The sequence below is a fragment of the Adiantum capillus-veneris genome, chromosome 17, assembly GCF_014529385.1.
Source record: "Adiantum capillus-veneris isolate H3 chromosome 17, ASM1452938v2, whole genome shotgun sequence".
Classification (NCBI taxonomy): Eukaryota; Viridiplantae; Streptophyta; class Polypodiopsida; order Polypodiales; family Pteridaceae; genus Adiantum; species Adiantum capillus-veneris.
The window spans coordinates 101,347,318-101,372,640 of NC_140947.1; the positions used below are offsets into that span (position 1 = coordinate 101,347,318).

Consider the following 25,323-nt stretch of genomic DNA (forward strand, 5'->3'; position numbering starts at 1 on the left):
AAGTAGACGTATCTTTTCTTGACGATGCACTCCATGGTGTTGCCCACCTGACAATCTGGCATGCGTCTCGAGTATTCTGCATTTCTGCTACTAAATATGTGTTGCAGGTCATTTTCAGTGAATTTACACATTTATTAGCGTTTTGGCCATTTATTAGGATCATGGGGTTTTATGTAGGGTAGGGCATTTTTGCTATTGCCCTATATATGCAGCAGCCCCCCCTCCCTCCCCCCCCCCCCCCCCCCCCCCCCCCGTACTTGTTGTATAAGTGAGTAGAGCTTCCAACGTTTTGGGCACACCCTCTCTCTAGCGTTGCCCACCTGACAAGCTGGCATGCGTCTCGAGTATTCTGCATTTCTGCTACTAAATATGTGTTGCAGGTCATTTTTAGTGAATTTACACATTTATTAGCATTTTGGCCATTTATTAGGATCATGGGGTTTTATGCACGGTAGGGCAATTTTGCTATTGCCCTATATATGCAGCCCCCCCCCCCCCCCCCCCCCCCCCCCGCCCCCCCCCTCCCCCTAACTTTTGGCTTGTTGTAAAAGTGAGTAGAGTTTCCAACGTTTTGGGCACACCCTCTCTCTAGCGTTTTGTGTGTGCGCTCTCTCTCTCTCCAACATTTTTGCCAGCGATACCGCTCCCTCTCTCTAGGGCTCCACTTCCCCTCCGCATGAGCCCCTACTTGCGTGCATGCATGCACTTTTTGATTGCTACCCGTGCCCGTTCGGGGGGGTGGTACGTGATAGGAGTTCGTCTACGAGGAGATTTGTTGCGATAGATCGGAGATCTGTTGGCTACCCATTCCCGAGAGGAAATTTGCTCACGGTTAACCACCCGTCAACGAGGAGTGGGAAGATTGATCCCAGTTCTACTCCGGCGTAGGTGATCAACCAATCAAGATACCTACCCTCCCTAATTTTCCCTCGGATTGGTAATTGAATGGCGATAACTATGCCATTTGGAAAGCGACCATGATGGCCGTCTTAAACTCTTACGAGCTTGAAGGCTTTGTGACAAGCAAAAGCCAAAGGATCCTGCAAGAGCAAAGTTATTGGAGCGTGTCAATGCTCGAATCCAGTCTTTCCTAATCCTCAGTAGTACACCATCAGTCGTCAGTCACATCCAATTGATGAAGAACGCAAAGTCGATTTGGGATCGGCTTTCTTCACTTTATGATCGAGTCTCTCCAATGAAGTGGATAGCCTTAGAGGTGTAGTTGAGGACCTTGGATGTGAAAAACTCATCCATGAGGGATCACGTCAACATGATGCAGGAGCTTCAGAAGGAGATATTTGATATGGGACAGCTTATTGGTTCAGAGGACATGGCCATCTAGCTTTTGGCCTAGTTACCTCCTCGGTAAACCAATTTTTCTGAATACTATTTCGTGGGATGAGATTGTTCCAATGGACCAAGAGGAGCAATTCAATACGGTAAGAAGCCAGGCTTCAAATCCTTGACTGGTTCTGTCACGAGGCTATGACAACCACTAACTTTAGTCGTTGGTTTCTTTCACCCGATTTTTATTTAATTTTTGGGACCGTCTTGTTGAAGTCCAAATGGCCGGACATTGTATGGCTAGTGTGAAACGATTGATGGCCGAGAGTTTCACTTGCAGCAATGAAGGCCACGTCGCCATTAGTTGATTGGGCCGATTGGCATTTGAATCCGAGTAGTAAAAGGGTGGCTAGGCTCAGTTCAAAGTCATTTAGGCCCCACGCGACACTTTATATGTTGGTGGGCACTAGGAAATTAACTCTAAAGAGCAAACTGGGCAGGCGCTTGGCAGCTCTAGAGCAAAACTGCAAGGCACCTCAACTGCAAGGGGGCGCCCAAATTGATTTGGGGCTGATCTGGGCTGCCTTCTCCTTTATTTTAAGCCTACAGTATCTGTGAGTAGTGGGTGCATGATTACAGCTATAATGGAAACCTTGTTCCATGTAGCACGATGATTCCGCTCTCTTGCACCTCTCTCTTGTTTTGAATATAGAATCGTGATTCCTGGCTTAAGCGCTATTCATCTGTATGTACAACTATGTGGGTTTATGTGCGATTGCCGAGGCAAGAGCCTCTTGCATAGGTAGCGGGATGAACTGACTGTTAATCCTCAGCAGGTACAAATTGATTCAGAGAGATTTCTCGTGAGAAATCTCGTCCAAATCAAAGGGCAAGTAGCCCTACAGGTGCGGGAACTTGAGGGCTTGCTACGGTTGTGACTGGCATGCGAAATGGAGCCAAACGGGGAATTACAGCTGGGTGTAATTTTTTGCAGGTTTAGGGTTTCAACCCTTTTGATGCCAAAATGCCCCTGGAGCATCGTGGAAGCTAGGGAATTGCGAAACAGGTGTTCGGGTGCATTTTAGAGGTGAAAAACAGAGATTTCAGCGAGCTGTATCCTCTCGTTAGGTTTGTCAAAGTGCTCTATTGCGCGCGGGAAGTCACCTAGTGCATGGGGATTTTGTCTATGAAGCCTTTTACAATCATTATGTTACTGAAATTGGGCTAGAGTAGGCCATTTTCAGTCCGTTAAAAGTGGGACAGCACGTAGGAGTTTACAGGTTTTCTCCAAAATTTAATTACAATAAAGAAATACCGAAAGGGGCGTCAGCCTTTGGGGCCAATGCGGTGTCATTGTCTACTTGGGAGCACTCTAGCTGCCAAGGCGTGATTTGTTTTTGAAGCGTTGAATTCTAGTGATAGGTTTATTCGTGAACTTCCTTTGTGTCGTAAAGTTAAACAGCGTAAAGATCGGGTGAAAGCCAAAGTCTACCGCCCTTTAGTGAGTCTACGGGCTAGTTTCATGGTTTTGTCGCCAATATAGAATCACTTCTTTCTCAAGAAGTGAGCGTTGGTTGGTTTTCGGCGAAGACACAAAGCATAGGAACTTGGAATTACACTATGGTTGACAGTACGAATGACACCAGGGAAGAGGGATCCTTTTCATAGGACAAATAGGCTGTTCATCTAGTGTTTCAGGTTGATAAGAGTTGACGGCCAGCACTGTTTGTATCTTTCATTGATGTGAATGCTCCACAAGTTTAAGGGTTTATGACTAGGCAACTAGACGAGGATGCAATTGGTGTTGTTGTGAATGTGTTTACTCGGTTGGTGCAGAACCCTCGGTTTATGGGATTTCTGCAAGTTCCACCAATGTCACAGTAGACAAGGAAACTTTCTCATGTAGTAGAGCTTGTTGAGACTCAAGGGGAGGTCCCTTATGCGTCTCAGTAGGGCAGGGAGTGTTCCCATGTTGCGAAGTCAATTGGGGCTCCAAGACAAACTCTTTCTGTCCACAAACAGGTGGCTAATCCACAAGCTATACCAATCCAACCAGCCACCTTTAAGAGTCCAAATGTTGGATTAAATGGATAGGGAATTAATTTTCAAGCTATGCATTAGGTTTTTCCAGCACTCACGGTACATCTTGGGTATTTTGGGGGTGGATCTGTGTTTCAAAGCATGACTGTTTATGCGCCTAGAAACCAGTAGTACATGCTAGGAATAGTCTTCTGGGGTGTACAAGGCATAATGCCAAACCCCTTGTATGGTAATATAGGCTTATAGCTAGGGTTTCAATGTAATCTAAGGTGCCACAAGCCGCTTTTGGTATAGATAGTTTTTTTGACGAGCAGGCAAATATGGCACCAAGGAACCAAAATGTTAACGGCCAAGGGGCACATATGATCCCTACCATTGTACCCTTGTGGCAGACACTTCCCTAGGATAATTTGTGAGTGTTGTAAAAGCCAAAACCATACAAAGAAGGTGGTGTAATTGTGAAGTTTGATACTTTCAGTGGATTTGAGGATAAGACGAAGGCTCTTACCTTTCTCCAACTGGTTGATACTGCTTATGTAGGGGGGAATTTTACAAAGGCCTCCAAGGTCAGGAAAGCTGTCACTTTCTTGAAAGAAAATGCGTGTTCATGGTGGACGACTTTGTTGATTCAAGGACAGGCACCCATCACATGGGTTTACTTAAAGCAAATGTTTGCATTTGAATGGCTCTGAAATGAATTTGAAGCAATGTTTGGACCAACTTGATGCGGCAACTTGCAAAAGCTTAGAGGAGTACAACAATTGGAAGTTTTGTAAAGCGTTGCTTTCAATAACTTCCTACAGGTTCGTGCCGTTGACATAGCAGATTGAGAAGTATTGTTGTGGGCTGTCTAAAGGTCAGAAACTACTGTACAAAGAATAGAGTGGCCATCCTTACTCAGCTTATGGAAGTTGCCAACATTGGTCATGCCTTGTTGAAGGGAGAGGACAATAAATTCCAGGGCAATGTGAAAGGGGGGCCAGCCAAAGAAAAATTTAGCAAAGAAGCCCTTTGCAAAAGAGACCCTTGAAGTGTCCTAGAGGTCAGAAAAGGTAGAGAAAGCTAAGGACTCAACCGAGACTTTTGGAGGACAAGCTAAGAAACAAAAGAAGAAGCCTTTTGTGCACAGGTCGTTCGAAGAGAAGAAGGCTTTAACAGATGAGAATAAATGCTTTATTTGAGAGCAGCGTGGTCATTTTGGTGCAGATTGTCCACAGAGGAAGAGGCTAATTGACTTAGAGGACAAAGAGGACAAAACACAAACCCACATGTGGTTTAGTGCCAGATATGGAGGGGTGGGTAGCGGGCGGGAGCGAAAAGGGGAGAGGCAGCGGGCGGGAACGAAGAGGTTGTGCATGCACCCGGGGGGGGCAGGGCAAGGACAATGCGAGTGGGAGGGAGGGGGGCAGTGCGTAGGATGGGGAGCACAGATCATAAGAGTGGATACCATCACATTCGTATCAGGCCAAAAGATGTGTTTAGAAAGACGTTTGGTCTATATGAGTTTCTAGTGATGCCATTTGGTCTTATAAATGTGGCAAAAAGGTTTCTCTCATTTTGCACGACATGATTTTCGAAGTAGATCAATTTGTTGAAAGTATGGATGAAATGTATAAGAAAATTAAGCTTGCCTTAGAGAAGACTTAGGCAAAGCAGAAAAGGGTTGTTGATCGTCACCCCCGATGTTTTCATTTGGTGATTGGGACCTGGTTCTTCTACGGTTTGAAAAGGCCATATTAAAGAAGATGAAGTGAAAGGAAAGGTTGTAACCGAAGCTCAATATGCTTTACTATGGGCCTTTTCAAGTACTTGATAAGATAAATAATGTTTTAATAGGGTGAAATCTCCCGACACTTAGGATGATTTGAAATGTGTTTCACGTGAGTCTTTTAAGACCCTTTGTCGGTGGTGTGCCTGAAGATATGCAAGATGAAGATCACCACAAGTTGAGGAACTTGATGAGATCTTGTTACCTGAGCAGATTTTGGCACATAAGGAGAGAAAAGTCAAGGGAAAATTTGTTCATCGTTATTTGGTGAAGTTCAAGAACTATTCACCTATGGATGCAAAATGGATGGAAGAGTGAATTGTTAAGAGTCACCAAATGTAATCCAGCTTTACCTTGAAGCCTTTGATTTACAACCTACGTATGCCCCAACTCAACGTTGGTGCAACTAAAGTTTGTCAATGCTATGAAGTGTGCAAGGCATAGCTATGTGTGCTTGCAGGTATATGCCGAGGCGACAAAGCAGATACCAAGGTCAATGGCAAGTGTGGTTTTTGGACCAATATGCCTTGCCAAGGTGCCTATCAAAGATGGCTGGACAAAGTGCTCCAATTGCAGAAATGGAAGTACCAAAGGTGGTCCTCAATGTGCTCTCCAAGCTGGTCCAGGCGGCTCATCAAACGGAGCTACGGAGTGCAAGTTATGGTAGATTGAAGTTTAAAGTGGTTTGCATATCCTTGCCAGATTGGACAGCTGCAGATGGATGGTGGGGGGAGGATATTGGTGCATGGGCTTGAAGTGCTCGATTTACGGTACATGTCTGTCTTCCCGGATCGGCAATCAAAGTTCAAACGATCAGGTTATATTTGGTTGAAGTTTTACCGAGGGCAAGTTGTGTGTTAGTTTGACCGCCCTCGGTAGGTGTGCCTTCAGGGATTTTGTCAACCTCGCCAAGGTTTGCTAGAGTGCTATGCAACATGTGAGGTCCATTGGAAGTTACGTTATCTCAATTGGAGTTCGCGATGCAAAGATACATCCAGACAAAGTCGGAGGGCTACTGTTGTGGAGGAGTAGATGATTTTTACCCAATTTAGGTCTCGTCGTTCGAGGGCTTGGAAGGGTCGGAAAGCGACGGGATTTGTTGCGATCAAAGCCGGCGGTGTGATCTTGCGGTGGGGTTTTGCTGGAGCTCCATGTGGTAGGTGTGCAAAAAGAAGCAACAGTTCAAAGTGGGGACAGAAAATGGCCACAAGCCAAGCTATTGCTAGGGTTAAGGCAACAACCTATGGGATGAAGATTGAGCATGTGTCGAATAAAGATCTAAGCAATGATGTGCATGTATCAGATGAGTTATGGCCAAATACTGTGGAATAGATCTACTGCATAAATTTGGAGATTGTATTCGTGAAACAACATGATGGAATGATCCAGTGGATACTTTGTCAGTTCATGCATACATTGCTTAATGCCCAAATCATGAAGCTATCGTAGAAGATAAGCGCAAATGAGAAAATGGAGATGAAGGGACTTCAAAGGGCTACCAGAGTGGGAAAGTAGAGATACTATTCCTCCTAGGGAGGCTTCATCGCAACAGGTTCCACTACCTGAAGTGCCCATGAAGGATATATCATCTGAGAGGAAGCAAGAGTAGACAAAGAGCAAAGCAAAGATTCTTGCTTGCATATAAGTTGCAATCAGATATGGAGGCTGCTACGAATGTGAAGAAGGTATTGGAAGAGAGAATTTTGAATAGCAAAGTGAGTTTACATTGGGTGAAGTTCTTGGAATTGCAAAGCGAGAGTTTCATAAAGAAATCATGTCAAGAGGAAGAGGCATGCATTGGGTAAAGGGGATACTTCAAAGGTACAAGGAATACAGATACATGACAATGACCATGCCGAAAGCATGGTAGGATGCTATCATTCCTCTGGGAATAGAAAACATGTTCGCTTTATGGATGCTGAGGATGCTATACACGGGAGTCATTTTATGCAAGGAGCCATTGAGCAAGAGCCACCACAAAAACATTGGTCAAAGTGGGAGATCTAGATGAGCATTATCATGGCTTTGAAATCATTCTCATGTCCAAAAGTATCTACATGAAGAGGAAGTGACCAATTGACACAGATCATGGATGGATGATAAGAGCTGCAAACAACTCCTCAAGGGATCTATATGGAGCTTGTCCTAATGTCAAGGTGGCTATAGGTGATGTAAAGGATGAGCAAAATTTCTTTGTGCAAGAGATGTCAACTTATTCACCCATCTTAGGGTAGCCATAGAGTGTGGATGGAGACAAAGGTGATAGATCGGCCTACGCAAGGATAAAGAGTAAGGATGCTAAGAAAGCTGTCCAATTTCTCTGTGTGTGTGTGAATCATGAGAGAAATCTTGATAGCCTTCGTGAGAATCCTCTTCCAAAGGCAACCAGGGAGTTAAAGATCATAGGGAAATGAGGGGTTTTGGCAAAGTACCATTGTAAAGTGAGAGTGCAGTGGTACGAAGAATATAATATCTTTCCACAGGTTTTCTTGGATTGACAGGAAATAGATCAGTATGCTTCACAAAACTTGAGGAATTGAAGAAAAGCGTATGGCAGTATCTATACTATAATAAAAGGATCCCCCCTCCCTCTTGCCACATGGCATTATCTCCTTGCTCAGGCGAGTGTGCCCTGCAAGCAAGTCTAGACAGCGACAAGCGTGCGAACTGAGAATGAGAGAGAGAGACGTTGACTGCACCATCCGACTCCGTGTGCGTTAATGCTCACTGACAAAGACCATGTCTACGCCATTCAATAGGGGCCAGGGCGCTACAGAAGGAGTCTCTCTCTCTCTCTCTCTCTCTCTCTCACCCCCTCGCCGCCAACGTGCTGCAAAAGGGTAATTTGTGGAAATTCCCAACTCTCTCTCTCTCTCTCTCTCTCTCTCTCTCTCTCTCTCTCTCTCTCTCTCTCTCTCTCTCTCTCTCTCTCTCTCTCTCTCTCGTTGCCAGCACGTCGGTAATTTGTGGAAATTCCCAAAATACCCCTCAAATTTCATAAATTCCCAAAATACTCCCAATATTTTGTCAAACATTCCGAGAATGCCGTGTAAATTTCCAAAATTCCCAAAAGACCCCCAGTTGTAGCTTACATAAGAAGATTGATTGTCAAACAGTACAAGACGCTAAAAACTAGAATTCGAGTTGATTATGTAGGCCTTGGAGATGAGTTGCTTCATTATTTTAGACCTAATTTCCTTTGTAGGCACCGTTAGACAAGGCAATAGTGTGATACAAGAGAAAGAAGAAAGAAAGAAAGATTTTATTTACGTCTTCAAAAGGCCAAAGAAAACTGGCCTATGTGACAGATCCATGTACAAAAATGTGAATATCCTGTGGATATCTGGCATGTGCAAAATGACCGGGTAATAATATATATATATATATATCAAAAATGCCGTTTGAGAGCAAGGAGAAAACGAGGAAATTCTGCTCCAAAATAAAGAAAAATCTTGAAAAAATAATCTAAGTTTCTTAAATTTCCTCTCTCTCTCTCTCTCTCTCTCTCTCTCTCTCTCTCTCTCTCTCTCTCTCCCCGCTGCCAATGCGCTGCAGAATGAGGGTAATTTGTGGAAATTCCCAAAATACCCCTCAAATTTCATAAATTCCCAAAATACTCCTAATATTTTGTCAAACATTCCCAAAATGCCTTGTTAATTTACCAAAATTACCAAAATACCCCTGGTTGTAGCTTACATAAGAAGACTGATTGTCTAACAATACAAGATGCTAAAACTAGAATTTGAGTTGATTATGTAGGCTTTGGAGGTGAATTGCTTCATTATTTTACACCCTAATTTCCTTTGTAGGCACCGTTGGACAAGGCAGCGAGTGTGACACACGCGCGCACACACACACACACACACACACACACACACACACACACACACACACACACACACACACACACACACACACACACACACACACACACACACACACACACACACACACACACACGCGCGCGCGCGCGCGCACACACACACACACACACACACACAGAGAGAGAGAGAGAGAGAGAGAGAGAGAGAGAGAGAGAGTTTTTTGGCGGCGACCAGTGTTCGGTGAAAAATGTGTCTTGGCTTAATATCGTGTCGTTTTCAATATAAAAAATGCCGTTTAAGAGCAAGGAGAAAAGGAGAAATTCCGCTCCAAAATAGAGAAAAATAGTGCAAAATCCCGAAAAAATAACCTAATTTTCTAAAATTTCCTCATGGAAAATTCAAGGAAAGGAATTTTGTATGTTTGGAAAAATGATTTTTCCCAAACACTGCCGGCGACTGTCGAGGCACAAATGGTGTGTGTGTGTGTGTGATAGAGATGGTTAGGCGTAGGGGGCGGGATAATCACGCAAAAGGTGTGGCCGTCGCAGAGAGCAAGCGAGACAGAGAGCGAGCGATTCTATTAATGCTTCAAATTGGAGAGATGAAATGTTATATTAGGGGCGTTTTGCACGTTTATAGGGTACTCAAACCCCAATAGACAGATAGGGCATGGTTAACCCCTCCAATTACTAGCTGAGCGTTCGCACAATGAACCTTGCACACAAATCCTAATTCTCCCAGTTTTGGTGGAGTTTAGGTGGGGGAGGCAAGGGGTTTTACCCCAATCTTAGGAATTTTAAAGAGGAGATCATTTGATGTTTCAAAACAATTGGCATTTTTCAAGCATATTTTCTCCTTCTTTCTCTCCTTTCGACTGGCTGTTTTGATTTTTCAACGGGCTCGAGGCTAAGTTGAGGTACACTTTTCCCGAACATTGAGACGGAGACACGTATAGAGAGAGAGAGAGAGAGAGAGAGAGAGAGAGAGAGAGAGAGAGAGAGAGAGAGAGAGAGAGAGAGAGAGAGAGAGAGACTCCTGTCAATGCTTCAAATTTTGAAGTTGATTGCCACAGGAGAGAAATGAAATGATATATTAACGTATTCAAGAGGCCAAAATGACCTATGAGACCAAACCATTACGAATTGGTGAATCTGATACCATGTTTGGGAGAAAAAAAATTTCTAGTGCTACTAGCTGAGAGAGAGAGAGAGAGAGAGAGAGAGAGAGAGAGAGAGAGAGAGAGAGAGAGAGAGAGAGAGAGAGAGAGAGAGAGAGAGAGTCCTGTCAATGCTTCAAATTTTAAAGTTGATTGCCACAGGAGAGAAATGAAATGATATATTAACGTATTCAAGAGGCCAAAATGACCTATGAGACCAAACCATTACGAATTGGTGAATCTGATACCATGTTTGGGAGCAAAAAAATTTCTAGTGCTACTAGCTGAGAGAGAGAGAGAGAGAGAGAGAGAGAGAGAGAGAGAGAGAGAGAGAGAGAGAGAGAGAGAGACTCCTGTTAAAGCATCGTATTTTGAAGTTGATTGCCACGTGAGAGGAATGAACTGATATATTAACGTATTCAAGAAGACAAAATGACCTATGGGACCCAACCATTAATAACTGGTGAATCTGATACCATGCTTGGGTACAAAAAATATATAAAATGAAACTAGAAGTGCTACTAGCTGGAACTGAGAGAGAGAGAGAGAGAGAGAGAGAGAGAGAGAGAGAGAGAGAGAGAGAGAGAGAGAGAGAGAGAGAGAGAGAGAGAGAGAGAGAGAGAGAGAGAGAGAGAGAGAGAGAGAGAGAGAGAGAGAGAGAGAAAGAAGAAGAAGAAGAAGAAGAAGAAGAAGAAGAAGAGAGTTTCAACGTCGTAGGAAACTATCCCAAGGGACCTTAAAGATCTAGCCGACGAGGAGAGTTGAACTCAAGACCTGTTATTCAAGAGGAAAATGGCATAACCAATCTACCACACTTTGGTGATAGAAAGGTTATACCATTTTCCTCTTTTTATTAGCGCACACACACACACACACACACCCACACACAACCGAGAAGAAGAGAGTTGCACAGGAGAGAGCATGTGTTGTAGCCTCCTTCATCCGGCAGTGTGCCTTGTAGCTCTGGCGACACAGAGAACAATGCACGTGTAGCTATAGAGAGAGAAAGGTGCCGAGAGAGAGAGAGAGGTGCACACAGAGAGAGAGAGAGAGAGAGAGAGAGAGAGAGAGAGAGAGAGAGAGAGAGAGAGAGAGAGAGAGAGAGAGAGAGAGAGAGAGAGAGAGAGGCGGCTGTTTTGGAGTATTTTTATCCTTCTATTTGGAAAGATGTGATGATGTGATGATTGTGTCGAATTGTTTTCCAACTTCAAACATGCCCGCATGGTGAGACTCCCAAGTAAAGGTGTATGTCGACAAATATTGAAGTAAAAGAGGTAGCATTTGCTTGAGGTTTTTGGTTAGATCTTGACATCTATTTAACTGTCTTGCTTGCATTCAACATTGAAAGAACTTAGAGTAACTCGAGCTAAAAATTGGAAGACAAAGGCCCACATTGGAGAGAGAGAGAGAGAGTGTTATGTCTCGCTCTTGGGAGAGGGGATCTAGCCCAGACGCCGTCGGGATGGGCGTCCAATATCTCCAAGCGACACAAGCTGCGGTCTGGGGAGCGTTTGGCTGTAAAGTGCCTTTATATCTCATGGCCCGGACCTTTTTAGGTTATTTGCGGGATGATGAGGGAGTTAATGAATAGCTCATGGCCAGGACCTGGATGTGATTTGTGGGGGGAGTGTTCATCGATGACTTTATGATTCTGTGTCTTGTAACATGCATATGTAAGCATTTGTGTTGCATCGTAATGTGTTGTCCTACTTGGGTGAGATTGCCTGGGTATGTAACTTTAGTGCATCAAGATACCCATTATAGATCAATGCAATTTGGGTGTGATGGCTGATTTTGCTATGCCAAAATATGAAGAGCTTCAATATGGAATGAGAGAACTAAATGACCTTCGGATATTTTTTAATCTAACTTGAGTTGTTTTGTAGATATAATTGCGGACGATTACTCTTTTTTCAAGAAAGGGCATGTCACAAACTGCTGACGTGTCAATCCACTGAAGGCCCAGAGGGTTAGGACTCCCTAGCCCTAAACATAGCCAACCTATAGATCTCGGCCGAGGAGCAGAAGAAGATTAAGTCCTCACCAACTTACAGATCCTTGTCGAGTGGCCCCAATTATTAAATACGGATTAGGATTAAAATCCTAATCCATAACAACTTATGGAACTTGGCCGAAGGGGCCTAAGCATAAAGATGACACACACACACACACACACACACACACACACACCCTTGCATAAAAGATGATGATGTGGCAGGTTGTACCGACGGCCACAATTTTTCTTGACATGATGACGTGGCAATTGCACGGATTTTCACGAATCGCGCTGGCTGCTTTTTGCGCTAGGTTTTGGGACTTGAAGCTTTTCACGTAAACTGCTTTTGGATGGCCAAGGGCCTTGTAATATGAACTGAGGGTGAGGGTTCACTCTTTGGCATCCTTCCTGCGGGAGATGTAGAGCAATGTTGCCACAATTGTACATCACTGAAGCAATATAAAGAAATACTGAAAGGGGTGCCACAGTTTGGGGTCAGTGCTCTGTGGGGTGGAACTACGCCACTCCGTATCTCGTGGGAAGTCTCTCTTTTTCAGTTTAGTTGTTTTGAAGCGTCTAAAGTCTGTTTAGTCTGTTCTTTTCTGTTGGCACGTGGTGCCGTCTCGTTAAATGAAACATACAAAACAAAGATGAATCATAACCCTTTCCCAAGAATGCCCAACACTGTCCACTATTGTGCAAAGCATGGATAGAGAGGTAATAGGTACTAGCCACCATAGGGCGTATAGTGAAAGGGATAGGGTTGCTAGAGCATGTTGGAGGCCACACTGTTAGGACCTAAATGTCTCTGGCGTTGGACTACGAGGAACTAAGAGGTGATTAGTGCAAGATATAAAGTGCACAAAGAGGAGCTTTACTACCAGATTCCATTTTCAGCACTCTTGAGAGGGCGCTCTCTCCACCTATGCACTTCATCTTGAGCCCTAGTGTTTCGATCGGATGGGGTTAGTATCTTCCCATAGTTGAGCATACTTGTACATGTATATTATGCTAGGGTTAGAATGAATGTAATCTTGGACTCGGCTGTAAAGATGTTGCATGTACTATACACTTATGCACGCTCTTTTGTTTCATTCATACAATCGGATGCCGTTGTACATCATTGTCTCGAAGGTCAAGGGAGGTGCTTGATAATGCGAGGCTAAGGATTGGATACTACGGGTACTTTGGTGCTTGGTATTGCGGGTACTGAAGGTACTTGGATACGGAGGTATTGATGATCCCTACGCTGAGCTAGGCAAGAGCCAAGCCAAAACGCAAGGGAGGGCCTTTCACGTCAATAAAGTAATTCTATATTTATTTCTCATTTGCTCCAATTATTTACTTTTCTCTCCTTTTCTACTTCTTTATGTTCTTGATTTATCATTCATCTTTCATCTCTACTAATTATCACCAGTAAGCGTACTTTCAAGAGTTAAGCATATCACTATATCATCTCCAACAAAAGAGGAGAGATAAAATTAAAAGTAAGGGGAGCAAATGATGAGTTATGCCCAGTAATAGTCTAGTCTGCTGGGAAGTACTTGTAAGGATTTGGAATTTTACTTTATTGGCATGAAGCACGGGAAAGAAACTGGTGAATGCAATCTTGAAGGACAAGCTATGCAGGCTTAAGGCAAGAACTTGTTTTTTAACAAGGATGGGACTCGCCTATTGCTGTTGATAGAAAGGTTCATTTTGTTGACAAAGCTGTTGTCACAGTTGCCAAGTTATCAAATCAGTTCTGTCTGTCTGCTTGTTTATGGATATTTCACTATCATTATGAGAACGTGGTTTTGACTCAAAGTATGTTTCTCTTTTGATAATGCAATTGATTTGGATCTTTGTTCCTTATTGAAAGTACCATTTCTTTATGAATGTGTGATGAAAACATGCACAAGAGATGGGCATTACAAGGCTTTCAGAACGTATTATTTAATGGAGGGAAAAATTAACAAAAAACTTTTTTGATGAAAATCTGTTTAGTGATTGGATATTTTGTGTGGGATTCGACATGTTATCACCACTTTGTATGCCTAGGGAGAAGACAAAGCACACCTAGAAGCCTAGAAGCACATGCTGAATTCAGTTGACTATGCTTCTGAAGTATTAATACATCGAAGAGTAACATTTAAAGAAAGTGATTTACTTAAATGGGAAGATCTGCTGACAGAGGGGAGAAGGGTACTGACTGAAGAGTTTTAATGAGCAAGACAGAGATAGTAACTTTGGGGTTTGTCTCTGCCTCAGCAACTCAATATATGAACACAATGGCAACAAGGGTTTGAGAAGGCAAGCTGATAGAAGTTCATTACCTGAGTAAAGCAATGATGAAAGGATTTCAAGATGGAAAGTATGAGCCTCTAATACTGCAACTTAGAATCATGTGGACCTCTTGAAAGTGCCATCAGATGGAACACAAGGGCCAAGAGTAGGAGAAAAGATGAGTTGTGCATTAAGGACGTTGATGTAACCCAATGGAGGCTGTGTTAGAGTTGTGCCAAGTGAACTGTTGTGGCGAGATTTATTTTTATACATCATTGGCTGAAAATGTGTGGATTGATGTAAGAAAGTAAGATGCCTGGAAAACGAAGCGTGTTTTAGATTTGTTGAAACAGTATTGATTGTGTTCTGTTTAATCCTTTTCACAGATGAGAAGAAAAATGAACTTGCATTAAATAGCATCTCTTATCTTATACAACATGCTTGCTGGCTAAATATTCACCATATGCCTCCAAATTTATTTGTGTTTGAGATCCGAGTAAAGGAAGGCTATGGAGCTCGATGGACAGCTGATGGAACTCAGGTGCTTGTATTTTTTTTTTTTCAAAAATTCAGCTATATAGTTGGAAAATTGGTTTTGTCTACTTTACACCCATATTAATAGATAACACCTTCCCAGTGCCCTGGCTCCTTGCTACGAGTTTAATCTCTCCTGTCATAGCATGTACATCCCATGGTTGTGAGTTGGCCACCTGCTCGCTTGTAGGCAGGGGTCTGCTGTCCTGGTTTACCATCTCAGTTTGGTTAACTGCAAATCAGGTTCCTTTTACTTTTATCTGCCTACTTATTGCTATTTTGTGTCATTTTAAAACGTGGTGGTTTTCTTAGATCGTGCACTTCTCTTCCCCGACCTAGCGTCTGAAAAGTATCTGTAGCACCACCCAGTAAGCCAAAGCACTCAATAGAGCCTTCCACCTCCTTGTGCTTTGTTCGTTCTTTGACGGCAAAGGAGAAATGCTTTGACTTTCTTAGGTCTTGGGGGCGGAGTTCTGCATTTCGAGGCTTCACGCAGGCAGTGTTGTGTGACAACAGTCACTACACTTGTTTTATCCACCTTAGAGGAGAGTTTTTTTCTTATATACGTCAATTTGTATTGTTTTGTGGTGACAGGCCTAACGTTGCTGTGGGGATTCATGGTACATAGGAATATAGCTATATGAGAGAGAAATGAAATGAGATGTTATATTAAATGTTTTCAAAAGGCCAAAATGACCTATTAGACCAAACTGATACAATCTTGGTGGATCTAATACTATGTCTGGGTACAAAATGAAATGAAGTACAATGTCCGAGGATGTACTGCATTGGTTGTTGAAGAGTATCGTCAATGTCCGCGCTGGTACATAGTCGTACTTGACGTCTCCCATGTGGAGGAGGGAAGTGATACAAGGGTGGGGGGTGGAGCTCCAAAACTGGGGAAAAGATGCAAACCGATATACTGGGGTAAATACAATCATGAGAAAAAAATGCTATCATATCTCTAGCTCCATTCAGTCCCATAATAAGGGTGTAAGACATAATGCATGGGCGGGTAGCGTGTGAACAATTCGCGTAAGATGGTGGCTGGATCTGCAAAAGCCCGGATGCGTCTCTCCTCTAGAGATTTGTAGTAGTGCTCCTGGATCTTCTGAATCTCTCTTTGGTGTAGTTGAGGTGCCCTACCTCCATGGGTTCGTGGGCGTCTGCTAGCTCGGACCTCCTCAGCTTGCTGCAGAGTCACTCCTCGTTGAATGATCATGGGTGGTACTCTGGCCCTCTGGAAGAAGTCTGCAAGCTGTGTATGGCACTCGTCTCTCACAACTGATGATGCCTGGAGGAGGGATTCTGGTGCTGTCGTGCTCTAGGACGAAGCGTTCGAACTGTCGTTGGTCACTGGGCTCAAAAATCTGATGTACAGTGGGCTGATCTGCGAACAAGGTCGGGTATTCGCCTGTGATCTCCTCATATGCTCTACATGTGCATACATAATGCTCCTCGCTCTCAATCTCTACTTTGCAAAGTCCGCATGTCCTCTCTGCTCTAGGGACATGTGTAGCTCTCCTTGTCTCAATCTCTAGTTGGTGTGATGATACTCTGAGCTGTCCAATGGCGACCAATGCTCTCTGTGGCATGTAGACATCCATGTATCTCGGTCTCTGGATGAAACCATTTCCTAGAATGGTCAGGAAGTGGTCTCTGTAGTACTACCTCTTCGTGGGAAGAGGCTCTCTTTGGTGTGATCCATGTCTCCCGAATGTACAGAGATCTTGTCTGAGAACTCTATTCCTCTCTTGGTGTGAGAGGCGTATGTGGGGAGAATCGGGATCATACTGGAAAGAAGGAAAGTCCGTGATGTCCAAGCCATGGGATGTAAACCACTCTACGACCTGTGACTACCATGCTCTCGTGTCTCCCTCCTGATGCAGCTGTATCGATGCCTCGAAAGCTCTACGGGTGCGTTTGTCTGGTGGGAGCTCTCGCATACGCTGGATGAAGCGAATTGTCTGAAAGAGGGTCTCTACTAGCATCGGTGGTGCGGCTAGCTTTGCTGTGATAATGTCATGTGGTACTGAGGGGTTGCTGTGGAGCCAACGAGAGATCATGATGATCTGTGGGTGCTCTATCTGTGTCCATAGAGATGTTGATAGCCCTGGTGCCCATACTGCGGCAGCATACACCATGGCAGGTGTGACTAGTGTCAAAAAGCCGCCCCTTGGTGCGGGGCTCCTAGAAGTGGGCCTGATGGCATCTTCGCTCTAAGGTGGCTAGTGCTGCATATCCTCGTGTAAGCCGGTCTCTGGCTGCCTGGGCCATGGAAAATCTGCTAGTGGTGCCAGTAAAAGTCACCCCCAAGTATACATATGGATCAACCACCTCGACCTGTCCGCCTGTGCGGAGCACTGCTCTACTCCGAATTGTCTTGGAGGTATGGAAAATCATGAACTTGGTCTTGCCAAGGTTCAATGTGAGTCCTCTATGTGTGGAGAAATCATCCAAGGCTGGTAGGTGGCTCTGTAGTGCCTTCTGTGTCTCTGAAACTAGAATGATATCATCAGCATAGAGCATGATATGGATTGGCATACCTGCTAAGTTTATCCGGCTTTGCTTGCTTGTAGGATATAGTTTGATATCTCGTTGATGTAGAGACCAAATAGAGTCGGGGAGAGAGGGCATCCTTGCTTCACACAAATGGTGCTAGCAATGGGATCCGATAGTTCACCTGAGCATCGCACTCTACCTATGACCTGTGCATACAAAGAATGAATGGCCCATATCATCTCAGATGGTATCTGTAACTCCTGAAGGCGCTGAAAGACTCTCTCTCTGGGGATAGTGTCAAAGGCCTTGCGGAAATCCACAAAGCAGCAATAGAGTCTCCTCTTTCGTGCTTTCTCTCCGTCTATCAGAGAGCGAAGCATGAAGATGTGGTCGATAGTCGAAGGTGCGTTTAAAGCCTGCATGTCTTGGGTGCGCGTAGCCCTGATGTCTCTGCATATGTGCTAAGCTCTTCCTCAAGCACTGCCCCATACAATTTGGCCAATGTGTGACCAATCATGATAGTCTTGTAGTTCCTTGGATCCAGGGTTTCACCAGACTTGTGGATAGGCACAATAGTGTGCATAGTCCACTCCTTTGGTAGCCCCTCAACCAATGCGCGGTTGAAGAGACGTACTAGCAGGGCGGAGAGAGTGTCTGCTGCGTAGATTAGGTGCTCACTCTGTAGTCCGGTATGATTTACTGAGCGGCCATGCTGTAGCCGTCGAATAGCCCTCTTCACCATACTAGTTGTGAAGAAGGTCGAGGATCGGATGGCTCTGGTATTAGTGGCGGCCAAGGTATCTTGTATAAGCGCTCGACATAGTCATGCCAAATATGAGGGTCCTCCGGGGGGGTGGTGGGGCATGGCTTCCTGAGAATCCTCCATGCTGTGGTGCAATCTGTGCTCATGAGTAGGTGGTAAAGCTCAAGCTCCTGTGCCTCCTCGAAGGCTCGCCGTTTACGGTGTGTGATGGCCTTCATGTGTCGCCTGACCTCGCTCTTGGTGATCTCCTCCAAGGCTCGTCGAGCCCGTAGCTGTCTTTATAGATCTCTGCACTCCTTGTCATACCATCGATTCTGGGGCATCGCCCAGAGGGTGGGGGTCGGGCGGCCAGTGTGGGTAGTGTGTGGGAGGAAGCTTTAGGCTGAAGTGTGTAAAACTGCGGAGAGTTGACTGGTGAGTGTGGATAGTGGTGTGTTCGGATTGAGAGTGTATATCCCCTCATATACATGTGATGATTAAAGTCTGGCTAGCTCATGTGTGAAATGTATAGTAGTGTGTGGTGTGGATGTAGGTGGTGTGTGTGAGATGGGTGAGCCAGTGAAAGAGAGAGCAAGATATGTGTGATCAGCCCCAATAGGTAATGGTGGGATGGTGAAGGATGCGAGCAAGTGGGCTGCCTCTTTGAAGCCGATGATGTAATCCATTGTACTACCCCCGCCGGATAATGATAGTGGTATGCATGTCAGGCCTCTGGATGATGGCCATTGCGCCATGCCGTTATAAATAACGAGACGGTGTTGTGATCCTAGGCGGAGTAGGTGCCTCCCATATGGTGTGGGCGTGGTGGTATCTCTGGAGATCCTCTCTGCCTTTGTGTTCTCCATGGTGGAGAGAATCTCTGGGTCGTCAAAGTCATAAATGTCACACTGTCTACTTTGTGTCCTGGCGTTGAAGTCCCCCATGAGGAAGACTTTCCCTAGTTTGGAGTACTCCGTGATCTCCTCCCTGAGACATGCATATGGTGAGTGTGTATCATCCTCCTCCTCCCCTCCATGTGTATAAGTGTCCCTTGTCTCTCCTCCTCATGTTTGTGCGAATCTGGAGCGGTTGGGTGCAAAGTAGCAAATGGCAATGTAGAGGGTGAGCTCCTCAGATAGCTCAATCCGTACCCACATGTATCGTGCCTCTGGACCACGGGCTTCTATTTGTATCCTCCTATGGAGTGAGCGGTGATAGAGGATTGCTACTCCACTAGATCCTTGAGAGGTGTTGTGCTGTGTGCATTTCCTGTGTATAGACTCCCATTGATAGTCCTGCACTTGGGGTAGGCCTCTCTATGGACTCTCATGTGTCTCTGTGAGCAGAACGAGGTCTCGGTCATGCATCACCTCCTCCAGTCTCCCTGGGTGTGTCCATAGAGAGCCATTGCAGTTCCAAACTGCCATATGTATCTCCTCATATAGTGTCTCATAGGCCGCGAGTCCCTATGCTACAGCCTTGCCATCAATGATGACTCGACCATCACGGTAGGAAGCCCGTTTTCCCTCTTTGCGCGCTTATTGTACTCGAGGCATCCATGCTCTTATATGTTCTACTTGTATCCTTGTGAGGTCATCATCAAGGTAGATGCGTGGCCCTGTGAGACCTCGTAGGATGACCCTCTTGCGGATGAAAAGGGTGCGTGCCTCCTCCGATGGATAAGGGGCCTCTTTTTGCTTGGGTCTTTGCTGGCTCTCCAAGCCAACTGAAATTTGTGGCTTCCTTGATAACGCATCAGCCACAACATTCTTCTTGCCTTCCACATGCATAATCTGGAAGTGGAACATAGAAAGAATGTTTGCCCATCGCATATGCTTTTCGGATAACTTTGACTGTGTCAAAAAGTATCGCAAGGTTTGATGGTCTGTTTGGACAACAAAATCAGCACCTAAGAGGTAGTGCTTCAGCTAGAAAGCGCATGAATCACGGCCAAGAGCTCTTTCTCATAGGCTTGCATAGTCCTCTCTCTGGCCCTTGCAAAATTGTGCTTTCATAAGCTACGACGTGTCCATCTTGCATTAGCACTGCTCCGATGCTACTGCCACATGCGTCACACTGGACCACAAATGACTTCTTGAGATCTGGCAAAACAATTACTGGATTTGAAGTCAACTTTTCCTTTAAGAGACTAAAAGTTGAAATCTCTTTTTGGGTCCATCTGAAAGTGACCTCTTTCTTTTGAAAATCGTGAAGAGGTGATGTTATCGCTGCAAAATTCCTAATAAACCTTCTGTAGTAGGAACACAATCCCAAGAAGCTTCTGACATCGTGCACAGTCTTCAAGTCTGGCCATGTCCTAATAGCTTCGACCTTTGCGGGATCCATTATGACACCATCCTTTGAGACTATGTGGCCAAGAAAGTGGATCTCTTTCAAGAAGAATTCACTCTTCTTAGGATTAACAAGTAGCCTGTGACTGTGCAGCTCTTCGAACACAATGGTCAAGTGAGGCCCATGCTCCTCTTCATTCTTCGAATAGACTATCATGTCATCGAAGAACGTCCCAACAAACTGTTGATGCGAGCGGAAAATCCGGTCCATCATTCTGTTGAACGTGGAAGGAGCATTTGTTAGCCCAAACGGCATCACTAGAAACTCATAAAGACCAACATGTCGTTCTAAACGCAGTCTAGTGCGCATCCTTTGGCCTTATACGAATCTGATGGTACCCACTCTTAAGGTCTATCCTTCTGAAAATTGCAGCACCCTCTAAACGATCGAGAATATCATCAATTCTAGGAATAGGAGGTCTATTTGGTGGGCTACACCCTGGCACCAAATCTATCCGATGGTCCTCAGATCTCTCTGGCGGCAATTGTGACGGTAATGAATCAGAAAAACAGTCACTAAACTTTTGCAAGAATGTTGACCTTTCTTTATCTAACACAGATAACTTTGACTGACAATTATCTGAGACATCGCGTGCAAAAATCAAGTACACAGAAAGACGATTCTTTATTACAGAAGTGATAGCCGAAGCAGATATAATAGGGATAGACTCCTCTTTGAGCTTTACATCCAAAACATGAGTTTTGCCCCTATGATGAAGGGTGATCGTCTTGCCGAAGGCATCCAGTACGCCATTTACTCTGAACACCCCCGGAACTCCAAGTAGCGCATTGCACCCTTCCAATGGCATGATATACAATTCTTCTGTGTCTACATATGATTGAATATGCAGACACAACTTTCCAATAATGGGAGTAACACACTCTGAGTAGCGAGGACATGCCAACCTTGCCTCTGCTGTGTACCCTATCTCTTCAGCTCTGATGCCCAGCTTCATAGCTAGCTTTGGTGAGATAAAGTTTGCTTTGGCACCTGGATCAAAGAAGATGAGTGCCATCTGATCTTCAACTTTATCCCAAGCTCTGCATAACTCACTGGCATCTGTACTGGGCCTGTCACCCACCATATCTAGCACCAGACCTGCCGTGGGTTTAGGTTTCTTGCCTTTCTGCTCTTCTTTATCATCTGAGTCAGCTGGTCTTTTCCTTTGTGGACAATTGGTAGCAAAGTGACCAGGCTGCTCGCATATAAAGCATTTGTTTTCAACCATTAGGACCTTCTTTTCCTCGAGCGACTTGCACACAAAGGCTTCCTTTTTTGTTTCTTTGCCTGCGCTCCAGAAGTCCCGGTTGAATCCTTCCCGGCTGAATCCTTATCTTTGGTGGCTTTTTCTGACCCCTGTGACGCTTTAGGAGCCGTTTTCACAAAGGGCTTCTTCGCTGAATTTTTCTTTTGCTGCCCTCCTTTCTTGTTGCTCGAAAACCCACTGTCCTCTCCTTTCAACAAGGCAAGACCAGTGTTAGCAACTTCCATGAGTTGGGTGAGGGTAGCCACTCTGTTCTTGGTACAGTAGTCCCAAAGCCCTTTAGGCAGCCCACAACAATACTTCTCTATCTACTCTGTCAGTGGCACAAATCTGTAGGAGGTCATTGAGAGTAACGCTTTACAAAACCTTCGATTGTACTCCAGCAGGCTCTTGCATGTAGCCGAAGTAAGCTGGTGCCAATCTGTCATGACGTCTGCTTCAAATTCATTTGACAGCCAAGCAGATGCAAACATTTGCTTGAAGTAGACCCAAGTGGCGGGTGCCTGTCCTTGCATTAACAATGTCGTCCACCATGTAAGTGGTCTTTCAAGAAAGTGGCAGCTTTCCTGACCTTAGAGGCCTCTGTAAAATTCCCTCCTGCATAAGCTGTATCAAACTGCTGGAGGAAAGTGAGAGCCTTTGCCTTATCCTCGAAGTCGCTGAAAGTGCTAAACTTTACAGTTGCACCACCTTCTTTGTAAGCTTTCGGCTTTTCCAGTGCCCCAAACACTGTTCCTGGCATGTACGGCTGACTTCCAGGCGCAGAACCAGCCATACTTTGGAACACAAATCCACGCCCGAAATACCTAGGATGTACTGTGGGTGGTGGAAAAATTGGATGCATTGCCTCGTAACCAGCTCCCTGTCCATTCAAGATAGCATGCGGGCTCTAAAAGGTGGCGGGGTGAACTGGCATAACCTGTGGAATAGGTGTCCTATCCTAACCACCTGTTCAAGGACGGGAGGAACCTGTTTTGGAGCCCCTGACTCCGCAGCATGCGAGTGTTCCCTATCCTGCTGAGAGGCATGAAGTACTTGGGCTTGAGCCTCAACAAGCTTTGTTTGCGGTGTAGGTTGCATATTTTGCTGTAGCACTGGTGGCGCTCGCAAGAACTCCGTATTTTGCTGTAGCACTGGTGGTACCAGATGGGAAAACACATTCACCGCGGTAACTAACTGAGTCGGAAGTCTTGAACGCATCATCCTCGAGTTGCCTAGTCATAAAGCCCTGTACCGGAGGGACATTCACCTCAACAGGAGGTACAAACTGGCGTGGCCATGAGCTCTCGCCAATCTCGAACACCATAGGAATTTCCCGTCTGTCCTTCGAAGAGGAACCTCTTCCATAATGCCCTTCGCTTTGTCGGCCATAGTGTAATCCCGCGTTCCTGTACTCTGTCTTTACCCAAAACAACCGAGGCTCACTCTTTGAGGAAAAAGTGATTGATGTCCCGGCAACAGAACCTTGAAACCGGTCCGTGGGGCGGTAGGCTTTGGCTTTCACCCGAAATTCTTTACTTTAGACACACACAGAGAGCACTTTAGAAAGGTAACCTGCGACGGGAATTAACACTTATGCACACACACGGCTCGGAAGCTAGAATGCTCCGAGCAGACGCCGACGACCTGTAGGCCCCAAAATTGGTGCCCCTTACGGTATTTCTTTATTCTTTAAGAGGGTAGATTACAAAGTAGAGTCCTGGATATTCTTTACATGTATCTAGCAAGATACCAGCTGCTTTGGGAAAATTTCGGCAGCATAACAGCCCCAAAACTTGCCCGAAACCAATTCCCCTTCTGGAACTCACGTCCACTGGCATTCAGTGGCTGTGACGGCAACATCTTGGAGCCGTGGCAGCTTTAGGTGTAGCTTTCAGACAATCACTATGCCGAGTCTCTCTACAATCGCTCTCCTATTGCTGCTGTAGGAATCTGACTGTTGGTTTAAGAGTGCTGGATACGAGACTTTAGTTGAGGTGTTTGATCGCCAACAAAGGATCCCTCGTTTTCCAATCACTCTCTCCTTCCCATCGCTTTCGGTCTATCTTTTAGGTTGTGTTACTGGTATAGCAGCTAGGTGGGGCCAGGTTATACCAAGTTCACTAGCTACAAAGATCGGCATACCACGGATACAGGTCTATGCACCTGGGGACACCCATTTCACGGATATAGTACGAATTCGCGATCCCACCACAAACCAGGTCTATCTCCAGAGGTTGGTGGTTATCGGTCGCTCTGGATCAGTGTCTTAGATGCCATTAGTTTGGGCACATGGTGAGAGACTGCCCTTCCCATCCTCTGCGTCGCTCTGAGCCACAACATCCCCCATCTCAAGGTGCAACAAGTGGTTGGCAGAAGGCTCGTCGTCGCCATACTTTTCGGTAGGCGCCGCCTCCAGCACCACCACCACCACCTCGACAACCTGTCTCCCTGATAGTTTCACAGGTCTGAGCTACTCAGCCTCTTCTGCCGTTATCGAACATACCCTCTTCTTCGTGGCATCCACCCAAAGATTCCTCGCATTTAGCTATGGAGACCAAAGTTACACGGAATGGGAACGGGGGGCGAGGCTTTAAGACGTTTCTAAAACAGGTGGCCCTCATGCTGGTGGAACAGGAACAGTGGCTAGAACGATAAACCTACAATATGCTTAGATTACGCTGGATTCAACCTATACATTAGTAGAGAGCTACACACCTGTCACAAGGCGGGCACCACGTGCCAATAGAAAAGAACAGACTGAACAGACTCTTAGCACTTCAATAACAACTGAATTGAAAGAGAGACGACACGTGACACGGAGTGGCAGAAGTCCACCCCAGAGAGTATTGGCCCCAAACCTTGGCGCCGCTTTCGGTGTTTCTTTATATTGCATCAACATAGTACAAGCCGGTACTTCAGACTTTGCACCTTCTCAAGGAAGCATGCCAGAGAATGAGCCCTAACCTCATATTTGAAGGCCCTTGGCCTAAAAAGCAATTACAGTGAAAAGCCTTCAAAACTCAAAAGCTCCTGGTTCAAAAAGCAATGCCAAAAGCTGCAAGCTTTTCGTAAATCGCGCTGGTTTCCGTACAGCAGGCCACGTGTCAGCCCGCCATGCCAGCAAATGAGGGTTAGGGTTTCTGATTTAAGGGTTAGGGTTTCGGGTAGAATTAGGGTTTTTGATTTTAGGGTTAGGGTTTCAGTAGAATTAGGGTTTTGGGCAGAATTTAGGGTTTCTGATTTCAGGGTTAGGGTTTCAACAGAATTAGGGTTTCGACACGTCAGAAGTTTGTTACATCTCCCCTTCTTGAAAGAGAGTAATCGTCCGCGATTACAGCATATCTGCAAACAACTCAAGTTAGCTCAAAAATTTCCAAGGGTCATTCCGAGGGACAATCAATTTGCTCTTTTTATTAAGGAATTAGCTTCTCCTTTCTGCTCTTTTGATCAAGGAGGTAGCTTCTCCTTTCGTCCAGATCGGAACTCTTGATATTCCGGCGTAGTAAAATTAGCCATGACGCCCAGACCGTACTGATCTTCCACGGGTGTCTTGATGCACTAAAATTACATACCCAGGCAATCTCATCCAATTAGGAATATTCAGTGGTTGGCAC

The 25,323-nt window shown here is 45.2% G+C and overlaps 1 protein-coding gene across 5 annotated transcripts in view; it reads left to right on the forward strand.

The window, feature by feature from the left end:
- The window catches only part of LOC147437790 (uncharacterized), a 78,548-nt gene that overhangs the window by 33,716 nt on the left and 19,509 nt on the right, over window positions 1–25,323 (forward strand). For 3 of the 5 annotated variants that reach the window (XM_086487252.1, XM_086487251.1, XM_086487253.1), the window contains exon 10: window positions 14,720–14,874. The exons of 1 other annotated variant lie outside the window; for it this stretch is intronic. In XM_086487252.1, the coding sequence (XP_086343378.1) occupies window positions 14,720–14,874 (155 nt within the window). Of the gene's footprint in view, window positions 1–14,719; window positions 14,875–14,970; window positions 15,111–25,323 lie in introns of all 5 variants that reach the window. One more of the 5 variants, XR_015184905.1, reaches the window with a different exon arrangement.